The sequence below is a fragment of the Syngnathus floridae genome, chromosome 18, assembly GCF_059516105.1.
Source record: "Syngnathus floridae isolate MCC-2025c chromosome 18, RoL_Sflo_1.0, whole genome shotgun sequence".
NCBI lineage: Eukaryota > Metazoa > Chordata > Actinopteri > Syngnathiformes > Syngnathidae > Syngnathus > Syngnathus floridae.
In genome coordinates, this window is record NC_142430.1 from 10,083,405 (window position 1) to 10,096,316 (window position 12,912).

General features: G+C 40.8%; 2 protein-coding genes across 3 annotated transcripts in view; one reads left to right on the forward strand and one right to left on the reverse strand.

Annotated features, from left to right (window-relative positions):
* glp2r (glucagon-like peptide 2 receptor) overlaps positions 1 to 7,847 on the reverse strand; it is a 26,903-nt gene extending 19,056 nt beyond the window's left edge. Inside the window, exons 1-3 of one of the 2 annotated variants that reach the window (XM_088359751.1) lie at positions 7,629 to 7,847; positions 7,129 to 7,362; positions 5,778 to 5,863 (exon numbers count right to left, since the gene is read on the reverse strand). In XM_088359751.1, coding sequence (XP_088215877.1) covers positions 5,778 to 5,843 — 66 coding nt within the window. In that variant the 5' untranslated portion in view covers positions 5,844 to 5,863; positions 7,129 to 7,362; positions 7,629 to 7,847. The remainder of the gene's footprint in view (positions 1 to 5,777; positions 5,864 to 7,128; positions 7,363 to 7,628) is intronic. The other variant, XM_088359749.1, reaches the window with a different exon arrangement.
* gsg1l2b (gsg1-like 2b) lies at positions 6,878 to 12,621 on the forward strand. The gene is made up of 5 exons (XM_088359753.1): positions 6,878 to 7,388; positions 7,489 to 7,536; positions 9,053 to 9,205; positions 10,939 to 11,050; positions 11,122 to 12,621. The coding sequence occupies exons 1-5, from the start codon at positions 7,088 to 7,090 to the stop codon at positions 11,420 to 11,422; spliced, it is 915 nt and encodes a 304-aa protein (XP_088215879.1). The 5' UTR covers positions 6,878 to 7,087; the 3' UTR covers positions 11,423 to 12,621.
* The last annotated feature ends 291 nt before the right edge of the window (positions 12,622 to 12,912 follow it).

Sequence of the window (12,912 nt, forward strand, 5' to 3'; positions counted from 1 at the left end):
AGAAAACAAAATGTCAGATGCAATAAGCAATGTGCAAACAAAATAATAATTATAAAATAACGCTCATCAATGATGAAGCAAAGAAAAAAAAGGTTCATTCTTTTTTTAAAAGTGAAGACAATTTGCAATTTTAGTACTGACATGAATTTCATTTGTCCTGGCGGGCCGCATCTGGCCCCCGGTCCTTGAGTTTGACCCCTAGGCTATACAGGATTTGATTTGGGAATTAGCACCAAAGCATGACAGATGTGATCTCGTATAGGGGGGAAAAGTCTAACAAGCTATCTTGACCTACTTTAAGCTGACAGATACTTGTTGCTTGTTACAGGATGATGCAAAAGAGACACAGAGAGAGAATCAAATGTGGAAAACATGAAAAGTCTATCCAAAATTTAATTTGGTAACCTGGAGCTATAGAGCATCGAAGTCTGCTTCCTTCTGACAGCTTTTCTTTGCCCCCATATCCATTCTTTAATCACAGTTATTTTCTCCCCTATCTGTCAGTTAAAAGCTCATGTCTAATTAAAAGCTTTGTGCCGCAGAAATGTTCTATTCAGTGATTACCCCTGCCGGCCGGCCGACGCTGTGCGCTATCTAGGTCAGAGCGGCAGTGAACCCCGAGGTTACAATGTGCTCGCTGTATGCTTTCAGGATGTATGAGCGCCCCTCTGATCATATCCTAATTCCCCAGATCTTTTTGGTCTCTCTATTTTGGTTTCACCCAACGGTCGACGGGAGCGTGCCGTGCACCAAACTTCAGATTGACTTCAACAGCCAGCGCTGGGAAAGCCACAATGTGCGTTCTGTGCTGCAAACGTACATCAATGCCAATTTCACATTGAATTGTGACATGCTGAGGAAGAGGTGAACCTTTGTTTCCATTCATGTCGATTACTTTTTAGTTCCTTCAAATCTAACAATTTGATTGCATCACATTTTAGCCATTACACCTTCAGAGGGAAAATACTTCTCTTGTGTGGTCACTCTACTCTATTCAAGTGCTCAATAGAAATGAATTGCTTTCTTTATCACGTCCAGATCGGATAATCCTGGATGGTTTACACAGCTCGGGTTCTTTGGACCCTTCAGCCTTAAGCGAAGAGGTTTTTGGAAGGACCGATGCACCATTTTAACTATCTGTAATCACAAACATTGTGTCATTAATTTCATACCTATTTTTTGAATAGTATTTTCTAACAGGACTCCACCACAACGCTCACAATGCAGAGCACCATTTAGTTTGATTGGATTCATAGATACTAAGTGTCAGCTGCCACCGAGAATGAAAATCTTTTGTATTTCTCCGACATGTCACATCCTCCCATTGAACGTTGCTGCTGGACAGTGTTTAAGTCTTAATTAAAGGCTTGTGGTTCGGTGGAATTGAAAAATCTGTACAGACTAGTGATTTGTGACTTCCAAAGCCGACGTGACAACTTGAATGACTCACTCTGAGGATGTCTACTGATGTCACAATTCTCTCTACAGACTTGAAATCTATGGCTTCATCAGAAAGAAGTTTCTTGTATTCTCCAATCAATAGCTCATTTGTTGAAACTTTCAAACTCTCCCTGTTTGTCATTGTTGGAAATGTTTTATAATGTACCAAGTCTATTGGACTTGTTGCCTGCACAAATCAATACATGGCCAGCATCCATAACATCTGACAGCTGGGGTAGGTTCCAGAGTGCCCAGAACCTGTCCTAAAAATTATTCACAGGCAAAGAAATTCAGGATGGAAGGTCACAATGTGTTTATCTGTTATTGCCACAAGGTTAGAAGTGCTTCCTTCCACCATGCTATGCCTTTCCCCAGATTTAAAGAGAGGAGGTTGTTTTGCATTCCTTCGTTCATCCATAGCTAATGGTGGAGCATTAAGAATGCAAAGTCTGCTCTGTAGCTAAACTAACTTGGAACACACAAACAGTTTAATATATCATAGGCAATATTTCCCCTGTATCATTATGGATTAAAAGGCGTTACTATATAAGCTGATTTATTTTGTTCAGTTGGTAGGCTGTATTTATTTAACCCTAAGCGACAATCACGCACCGTATTGACAATCAATGTCCCAGGAGTTGCTAATTGCTGAGCATCGACTATCTCATCTGAAGAATCTTTCCGTTTTCTTTGAAAAAAATATTATCTGATTTGACTTGGAGAGAATGCATTCACTTAACCTATTTCCATCCATTTATTGATGCACCGTGGGGGTAGAATCATGCGGGACAATGAAGAGACTTGCATGAAGAATTCAATGCAAAAATATGCTCCTGGTGGATTGGATTGATTTTCGCACCACCGTGTTTGTGTGTGCATGAGGGAGGGAGGGCAGAACTAAATGCAACAGGGTACAACCAGAATAGCCAAATCATTTTTGTAGGGACAGTATGTTCTCCCATTTGCAATTGAAAATTGTAACCATTCATTGTTATCATCTGCATCACAAAGGGAAGCTGCAGCTCGAATTGATTTATATCCAAGCTTGGCGGGAGAGTGCTACAGCATGTCCCCCCCCCCCCAATCCCATCACTATAAACTTGCTCATACATCTCAGGCGAGTGAATGGACCGGCGATGGCTGCGATATTGTCTGATATGTCGTGTGCAGCAAGTAATGTGAAGCGTTTCAATTATCTTTTGATGAAGTGTGCACAATTTTTTTTCTTCATGTATTTCAGCATATGCATTGTCACCATTCATCACGGTTTCATTTCATGCACTGTTAACATGTGAATTGCCAAAATGGGAAACGGGGTGAAGCAATTCTGCTTATCTAGTCCCGTCCAATTTCAATTTTTTATTCTGTCCAAGGATTCTTGCAGGATCAATTCTTATTTAGTGACTATATTCCATTTTTAGACCGCCTATTATCATCTCATCTTAACTGACCTATATCCAATATAGCCTACATTAGCCAATTCCACACTGCCGTAATAATAGATTGGGTATTTATTTACCTATTATTAGTCACCCAAGCAGGACATTGCCTTGACCAACGCGTCCATTCATCCACCCGTTGCAGCTTCATGCATTCCAGAATGACACATGCATGAGACCACATGTTTTTAAAATGCCTCTTTGCAACAATCTATTTGGTTTGCAATAACTTCATTTTCCCCAAATAATGCATCCATCCTATTTTGCCGATGTATACGAATTTGGGGTCCAAACTTGCTCTTCCTAATAGACGCCCTGTTGGATCCATCCGCCTTTGGCATAGCTCCTCTGTCACAGTCAAGCTATGTGGCATGTTTTCCTGCTCACAGTCCCAATGATTCTTCTTTCTTAGAATCCTCATCTTCCGTGTAATTGGTCAATGTGCCCTAGCACCTGAGACCCTCAATAGCATTGGGAAAAACAAGAGTGCTCGGTTGTGAGATTCTTCACACAAACATCTTATTTGAAAGTAGGTCAGGAACCTTATTATGTGATGTCTGCAATCTGTTTGTCGGAAGGTGCTGTTCACAAGTTTGGGGTGACCCAAACAAATGAGTGTTTTTCATGAAAACTAACAAAATTGCACAAGGGCTTTCGAGGGCTTTCTTTATTTGAAAAGTAAGGATATCTCTAAGTGACCCCAAACTTTTGAACGGTAAGATATTTTGTTTAAAAAAAAAAAAAAAAGAATTTGCCGTCGTATAAACCTGATGTTGTCCACATAGGCATGTCAATTATGGGGACACGATATTAGTTTGCCTCTAAGGGGTGATATCTCATCCTAATAAAATCAGCAAATGAGTTTTTGATTCCTTCATGAATGGCTTTGTACTTTGATAGCCTAAAGGTTCCACCTCTTTTAAATTGAATATTGAGCTGCGTTGCACTTAAGCTGTGAGAGAATGCTGGGGAAGAAGGAGTAATGACTCCCACAAACCAGATCCAAGGAAGCCTGTAAAGCATCTTCATTTGCTCGTGACGGAGTCTAACGAGCGAGAGATGCACTTTGCTCATTGGTGGCTGTAAATCACGTTAGAATTAGTTTGCACTTCAGGTGAATTTCTCGGCAAGTCAAGGTTTGCCATTTAGACGCGACAGCGAGAGAGTGACTTGAAGCTTCCGAGGGATCTTGACATGATTTCACTCTTGCTGAAATTGATTTGCCATGTGAGTGACTCGCACCTACACAAACATGCCAGCAAGCCTGAACTGCAAGGGTAACCTTGACATCCATTTCATCATGAGACGCATTACAGGAATGGGTCATTACAGGGTCTCATTACGAGCTAGCAGACCCAACATCATCGTCATCTGCGCGTGGATGAGATGATTTAACGAGGACCTGGCTTCTACGTGTTACAGGTCTGATGGGAGTATGTGACTACTTGGTTGGAGGTGTTTTCTTCCTTTTTGTTTATATTTCCCTGAATGATCTTTTTCATGATTAAATATGGGTAGTAATTTAACCCGACCGAACTGATTATTTTTGTGCTCACCAGTGAAGCTTTTGAGTGGATTTAAAATATATATATACATAAATACGTATAAACATGTCGACATTGTTCTTTTTCTGAATAGAATTTGCACCAATATGTGGCCATGCATCAGAGTTTCAGGATCTAGCGAGACATTTCTGCACAGAGACAGTAAGATAAGGTGAGAGGTTGCAGATTGGGGTTTCCACCCAAACATCAGCGAGCAAAGGTCTTATTGGGCCAGAGACCTGCAATTATCTTCCCTTCATAGTGACAGTCATTTTCCAAAGCAACGGGTCGCAGAAGCTCAGCTCTTATTGTGTACATCATGTACGTATATGTACTGTAATGTACCTCAGGCTAAACCATGGCTCACCTAAAAGTCACATTTTAAGCTTCAAATGTGTTTTTACTCCCATGGAGATGACAATATTTGGAAGCAAAATAAAAGTTCCTCCAAGTGTGATAAAACTTTCAGACAGCTTTGTAACCAGGCCAAGTACAGACTCAGCTTGCAGGTATCACAATGACAGTTGGGAAGTCAACACAGCAAGGAACAAATTATAAATTATAAATATTGCTTTTCCTTATTTCACATCGCAGTCTAAGGTAAGAGACTACGTGTGCAATTGCATCAAGAGAAAGAGTAGAGCAGAGAGAAAGAGTCAATTGGTTGCTCACATGATAATATAAAAATTCTATTATATTTTAAAATTCTATGATATCAAAATGTCCTCAAGCATTCCGCAGTAAGCATCCTATCATTTATGTGTACCTATATGCTCATTTTGCTTTACATTTTCAAAATGGGATGATCCCTCACCATATACAGTACATTCCAAAATATACTGTTGGCAGTGGATGTTTTCATGCTTCACCAGTGTCAAGACGGTTATTTGCAACTGCTGGCATGTTTTCAATGCCACCTCATTACAAGAATAGCCAAACTGCCATAGCAACTGACAATCTTTTCCAGACTGGGGGAGAAAAAAAACATTATTTTGTCATATCTAGGTTTAAAGTGATTTTTAAGACAACACCATGCGTGCGATACAGAGCAAACTGGACTGTGATTTATTTGATATCCATTTCCAATGTCAAGGACACCAATTAGACTTCTGCTTCTCGTGTTTGTGTTTCTGATTATGATAACAGCCGTTCCAATCATTTCATAATCACTCTTCACAGCAGAATCGTGCTATCTATTTTCCACTTTAGCTATGTGAGAACAATGAGACATTGCAGATCTATTATCAGACCCCTTGCCTTAGGTCACAACGTGTGACACAAACTTATTTGGGCACTCATCTTGGAATGTGTCTAATCTGCCCGTGAGACAGAGAAGGAATCAAAAGGAAAGCACCTGAAGCGAGATATTCCTCTGAAAGTGATTCCAACCTCCACTCGTGTCACGGTAGAGCTCAATCATAAGGTGACGAGGGAAACTGCCTGCAATCAGGAAAAGCCGCTTTGGAATAGCTAATCAAACTGTGAGAAAGGCTTTTGGCTTCTTGTGTATGTGGACTTCACACGTGTCTATGTGTGGCTTTGAAATGGAGACGTGGAAGTGAAAAAGGGAAGAGAAGGGCAAGAATGATGACTTTTAATCTCAAGGGAGAAACATGTGCAGTGTGTGAAAAAAATTCATTTAAAGTATATATAAGCCCTGTCGCCCAACACATTGTTTTCCATTTTATGATGTCATTAATAATGAAGATGACAGACAATAGAGAGCAATTCTTTTTTTCTTTCTGTCTAGGCCAGTCTCAAACATAAAGCTGTTGGCAGTTAGGAGTGAACACCCTGATGATGCAAAGATGTGATTACATTCCAGTAAGGCAGCTTCCAGACAAGAATGGCTTTTATTCAACGTGGCTTTTATGTCCAATGACCTTGAAGAAGTGATCAACTAAATCGCTGGATTAGGGCCCAGAAGGGATGGTGACATTTTTACAGTGCGGTGGTGAGAATCTATATAAAAATATATATATTGAAATAAGTTTTGGAATCAAATGTTTGTGCAATTTTTCTAATAGGCAATAAAGGGCTTTGCAAAATGAGCTCTGCCAAGATCTGTCTGGAGGTGCATAGGTGGCTGTGTCAATCAATTTTGGCGCTCCGTCATTTGCCAGTAATGTAACAAGATGCTCACCTCGACTTATTTCTTTATATTATTATCTTTTAGAGAAAAGGAAAAAGATTGAAAGCCAAAACTTCTCATCAGTCTTCTGATATGGGACTTTTTGTTCTGACCAAATTGCATTTCATTTTTATTTTATGTATTCAACTAGTGATGGGAAAATGAAGCCTTGAACAAATGTCTGTTTAAATGCCATCCTACTGATGAGCTTGTAATGCAGCGTGAAAGTATTCACGCATAGAATTATTGACTGCGTGATGCGCACGTCATCATCATCATCGCTCTTGCGCTCCTTGGGTGAGTGCGTGTTTGAAAGGGTGGGGGCTGAGGAGCGCCCCGTACAAAATGAGCGAGTGGGCTGAGGAGGAGAAGCAGATGCGAGAGGCGCGTGGAAGATCCACACAGCAATTAGCCGCGGATACGTAGATCAACAAGGATAGATCATCGATCGGATTGTGTGTGAGCATTGGAGGAGGAGGAGGAGGAGAAATCACTGGGATTAAATCAGTGCTGGGCTTTGTTTTGCTGGCGCTATGGGAATAGACCGGCGGCGGAGAGCGTCGCTGGCTCTTACCTTGAACTTTCTGGCCTTGTTCCTCGCTGTGTCAGCTCTGGGAACGAGCCACTGGTGCGCTGGCACGCGCAAGGTAGTCAAGCCGTTCTGCAGCGGTCCCGTGACCACCAAGCAGTCTTTCTGCATCAGGTTCAACAGCTCCAATTTGAACGACACGCGGCTGGTGCAGTACATCTGGGAGACCGGCGACGACAAATATGTCATGAGGAAGTTTCACACCGGCATCTGGTTCTCCTGTGAACAGAACATCAACATGACTGGTAACTTTTGCTTCCAACTCTTGCCATCTGAAACCTCTGCTAACTACTGTGAAGAACACATTTTAGCAGTCGAAAACAATTCACTCTTTTTCTTTTGCAGGTGAAAACTGCAGGAATTTCATCTATGTAACACCTGCCAATGAAAGAGGTAAGTTGAGAAGGAATAGTTCTTCTCATTAACATCATGGTCCATCTTGACAATTATTTTAGGAAGAGACTTTTTGTTTTCCTTTTACTCACAATGAGTTTTACCTCTCCTTGTTTCGACATCATCTGGCGCTTCTTCGAGAGCTTAAAAGGTCCTCTTCGCCTTCTAAATACTTGAATTCATGTCGTCACAGTGTTGCCTAACTGTATGGTAGCAACAATGATGAAGAGCATGCAAGACTGAGATCTAATCAGTCCCAGGTGTCCACCTCCACTGATTGGAAATCACTCCCAAGCGTGTTCTTCTTGCTCTCTGGAAACCAGAACATAACCGTGAAGAACAAAACACAACATAATCAACAAGAAATTTATTTTGAAAGCGGAACAATTTGGAACCTGGAGGTGGCATGTTGGACCACATTTGGCCATCTATCTCTCTGTTCCAATAAAAGCAAACTTGCTACGCTGTCTAAATGATCTTTTTGATAGCAATCCATGAAGCGTTTCTCACAAATCATTGCCTCGCTCCGTGAAACACAAGCAAGTCATGAAGTCACTGCTTATTTAACCCCAAAGCAAAGCAATGCAACACAGTTAGCACTTAGCACTGATTTATCTGCGGCAAGGTAGGAGGCGCAAATCAATCTCCTCCATCGATTGGTTCTCTCTCGTCTTATCTGTTCCCTCAGCTGTGCCGCCTGGAATCCATCTTTTCTGTTAGTGCCCTCTGAGTGTGAACACTAATAAACTGTTTTTGGGCATTCCCATATTCCCTTGAGTGGTGTGAGGACGGTAAGCAATACTGTTCTGGTGTACTTTTCTAAAATACACTCACTTTGATTTACTTACATAAATGGAAAAAAAAAAAAAAAAAGGTTAGAATGTCCCAAAGAGGTAAAAGCATGTTAAGGGTCCCTTGTTGCAGCAGTGAGGAAACAATCTGCAACATTTTAGGAGAGAGCGACACTACAAAAACACCAGATGGCTGCACGTGGCTTTCCAGGGAACACTTAATGCTCTCCGTCTATTCTTTGGCCAGCAATCTGTTTTAACCAGACAACATTCATTGTCTGCCACACTCGTGTCAGCTGGCTTTAGTTGATGAGGTAAAGTACGCTCCATACACATTGGCCCTATTTTTCCAAGGAGAATACTTGCATAGCTCTCTGGTCCACCTTATGATAAATGACTTCATAAAGGCTTCATGCTATACATAAATGCACCACACATATGATGAATGGGTGACATGCTTTTTCTGCCTATACGTGCAGGATGTCTCTCTGCGGGTCATATATCCTTTCGATGACTGTGAAGGTTAATCATATGGGGTCACTCAAGCAGCCCGGCCCCTTCTTTGCATGTCCTCTCCAATTGCCCTTGCTTACCATATTTGTCTTGGCTTTCCCATTTCCCATTTGACTGCTTTCGCAGTCATCTCCATGAGTCACTCAGCCATACCTTTCTACACTCCAGCAAGTTGAATTGGAATGATTGGTTCTTCCGGTGCTGTCTTGAAGGGGTGCTGTGGCTGTGCATCGTCGCAGAGTGCCTGTATATCATGCTCATGGCCACCGGAGGCATCCTCATGTGGATAGAAGTGTGCCAGTTTGGCAACGTCATCGACGGCCTGAAACTCAATGCCTTCGCTGCCATATTCACCGTGCTTTCAGGTAAGTCAAAACCTCTATTCGTTTCTGTCGTTTGAATTTTTTTAGCTCCAATTTGTATTTCTTGAAGCCTCCCTATTGTGAAAAAAATCGAAAGTAACTTTTCAAGACAACCATTTTTACATCCATGCTTAATATTGAAGCCAGTTAAAGTCCTCTGGGATTTCTCATCACTTTCCAAGCCAGCTTTGCTTCCTTGATGAAGGAATTAATGATGACCTTCTCTCTAATCCAGTGTGGGAAAATAGAGCCACCACCAGCGCAGTGTAAAATACGCTGTTTAGCCAAAAGGACTTTCTGTGTGTGATTGACTTGTCCGCTTCTAAGAACCATTGGCTAAATAATCGAGTTCCTGCTCACCCTTCAGTCCACATTGAAGAACTGTAATTGGATGTACATACACTTTGCGTCTGTTTCATTACAGCCATCCTATAGTGCTTTCAAGGTTGAAAGTTCAACTTCATTCCATTGGGGGTTGAGTCAATAAATCGGTGGGAAGGAGGAGAATCTTTCACGTATGTACGACCTTATAATATAAAGCAAAGGGCACACGGACAGAACGCACCTACTGACTGTTCTATTTATTTATTTCACCTTGTCGTCTTTTTTGAAGAAGCCTTTTTGTTTTCTGCAACAAATTGCATCTAATGCGTATGGAAGGCTATTATTCAATCCCCTCTGAGCTCAATTTTCATCAGCTAAAAGCCCGAATGTTGCACCGGATGGCACATCCATTACCTTTAAGAAACATAAGGTCATTTATTTTGTACCTATTTCACACAAACGATCCCACCGCTGGAGTACATAACAGGCAATAATTGTGCCTAATAGACTTCGGCCCCTTACACATTTGCTGTTTTGTCAACACCCGTAAGTTTACGACGCATTGGAATCAATTCCACTCAAAATTGCTTTTAATATTTACATCCAAAAAGCAAAAACATCTTTTTTCATCCATTATGCAATACGTTATGGGATTTCAGCTGCAGCTGCAGCCACAGTACGTCCCCGATCAAAACAGAGGAGGTATCCGACTCGACTTATTCAATATTGTTATTGTCAATTTGCTTCAGCTGGAAATACCTGCAGGGGATGGGTGAACTCCGGCAAATTATTTTGTTTTGAATAATACATCTAATAAATACATAAATGCATAAGTAAATCAATCAATTCTTGGTGTCTGTGGTTTTTATAGCTAAGTGGAGAAAAAGAAAAATGTAAGTTGAGCTCCTTTTATGGCTCCTCCAAGCATATCATCAAATCTGCTTATAAAATGTTTCAACATGGAAGTTAAGCTATTAAATGCTTTTTTAATGGAATGAATAGATTGGTGGCGGGAATGAGAGTCAAGAGGAATTACAGTACACATGATTACTTTTACACTGGCTGTTAATCATCCATGCGAGCGTGGCTGAGGGTGTGCAAGGACAATACAGAGACCTGTTTTTATTGCCTTGTGGTTCGGCTGACCAGCTTTACTGTCACTATAAAAACTTTCTTTGGGGTTTACATTTTTTTTCTTTTTAAGTGGAACGAACTGACTGCTGCTGTAAAGGGAGATCCCAAACCCACATCCATCCTTAATTATGACAACCTTTAGGTGCCGCGGGCCCTCGGTTGTGTTCTCGTCATGACTGAATGAGAGTGGCTCGCTGACTCCGCTCTTTCATCTAATGTGATACTGACACGACGTGGTGATGCCGGAGAAGTGCATCATTTCTTTGTGTGTGCATCAGGCCTGCTGGGGATGGTGGCCCACATGATGTTCACCACAGCCTTCCAGCTCACAGTCAGTATGGGACCAGAAGACTGGAAACCCCAGACGTGGGATTACAGTTGGTCCTACATGTGAGTTGACAAATGGATGGATGGATTGAAATGCTCCATGTTAGTAACATTGAAATTGTACCCCTCTTTAGATTAGCATGGAGTTCATTCACGGCGTGCATGGCGTCTTCCGTCACCACTATCAACCGCTACACCAAAACCATCCTTGAATTCAAGCACAAGCGAAGGAACATTGAGAAGAACTTGAAAATCAAGCAGAAGCTGTTGGAGTTGGACGCTCCTGAGCAGGTGTGGGACATGTACATCAGCTCCGTGCCAAGTACTGCAGAAGAACTGCTGGACCTTTCGTCCAATGACCGCAAACTCTCCAATACCTCCATCTTCTTGGACCTCAACGACCTGCCGGACCAGCATGGGGAAGAGTATTGCTAGAAAGGGCTAATTAGAAAGTAATTCATTCACTGTCAAACGTGACTTTGCAGTGAATGAGTTAAACATCATCACGTTGTGGTTTTTTTAATTATACTTTGGATATTTGGTCGCAGAAAAAAAGCCCGGGGAAGCATCATGTGCTGTCTGATAAACGATCTGCACTTATCTGACAAGCAAAACAAGACTTGGCCATTTATAACATCACTGGCTAACTGATCTCATACAACAATTAGGAATAATCTGTTTATCGTTAAATGTGGATGTATTCTTGCAGATTAATCATACAAAAATATCCAAATCCATATATCTGACTAGAAAAATAGGCATTTGTCTTGCAAAAATCAAGTTAGATTTGAATTTGCATCAGGCAGAAAGAGTGAAATGTTTTGCAAAGCGGACAAAAATAGAATACTTCTGGAGCAACTGTTGCACAATTCCAAATTAAAAGTGCCAAAGTCTAAGCTAAATACATGTAAAAACATTACTTTTTTATCAAAGCAGTTTACAAGCATGCATTTGTGTGTGTAGTGTATACTGATGCTCATGAATGAGTCTAGTTGTTGATCATATTAATAGACTCAACATGCCTCAACATCAAATTTCACATGCTCAATGGGCCCGTTGATAAGAAATTCTGTAAAAAAATGTGTTAAGGATGAATTGGGCTTGTAATGTACAGCAATAGCTAATTGTTTCTTGATATGTTCTTACATTGCCTTGCTGATTGGCTATCATGACTTGATTACTGAAAATAATTATAATAATAGTAATAGTTAAAATCATAATAAACTAAAATAATAATAATCACTGCCCTGTAAATTGTTATATATACCCTTGGTCAGTTTAATCCAATTTATATACCGTATCAAAATGTCTTATAATGATTACTTTTTGATGTTCATTACCTCCGCCAAGGAAACTTTCATCATAATTGATGTGCATTTAAATTCTTAACGTATTTTTTTTTTTGCATTGGATCTTTTACAGTTATTGGTGTATCCGATGCCATCCGGCGTAGGTGACTATGCACTTATGTAGGCACACGAAAAAAAAGTCGATTACTTTTTATTGAATAAAAAAGTGCAGAACTGCTGTGAGTGCATCAAAATGAGCTTGTCTACTAATGGATTTTGGGTCCTATAGAGTAGTTATTGTACAGCCTTCGTAACAGTAGAAATGTGTATAAAAGATGGACGGAAGGAGGGAGGGAGGGAGGGAGGGAGTCTCTACTGGCTGTGCTGAGTGCCTTTGCTCACAGCAGGATGCTTTCCATAATAGAAATTTAAAAAAGACCTATTACTCATATGAATGAGGGCAATGCTGTTTGGTAATCTAGTATACAAGAAAACATGTAGCAAATGCGCAAGCTGCCAAATATTATCAGTGAAGGGTTACAATGTGTGTGAACCTACATATAATGTATCTGGCTGCTGTGTTACTATATCAATGTTCAACACAACCAAGTCATCTTAAGTGCATTTCAAATAATA

Coding starts and splice junctions, on each gene's coding strand:
- gsg1l2b (XM_088359753.1), top strand. CDS start 7,088: ATGGGAATAGACCGGCGGCGGAGAGCGTCGCTGGCTCTTACCTTGAAC. Junction 7,389..7,488: donor ACAGAACATCAACATGACTG/GTAACTTTTGCT, acceptor TTTCTTTTGCAG/GTGAAAACTGCAGGAATTTC. Junction 7,537..9,052: donor AACACCTGCCAATGAAAGAG/GTAAGTTGAGAA, acceptor GCTGTCTTGAAG/GGGTGCTGTGGCTGTGCATC.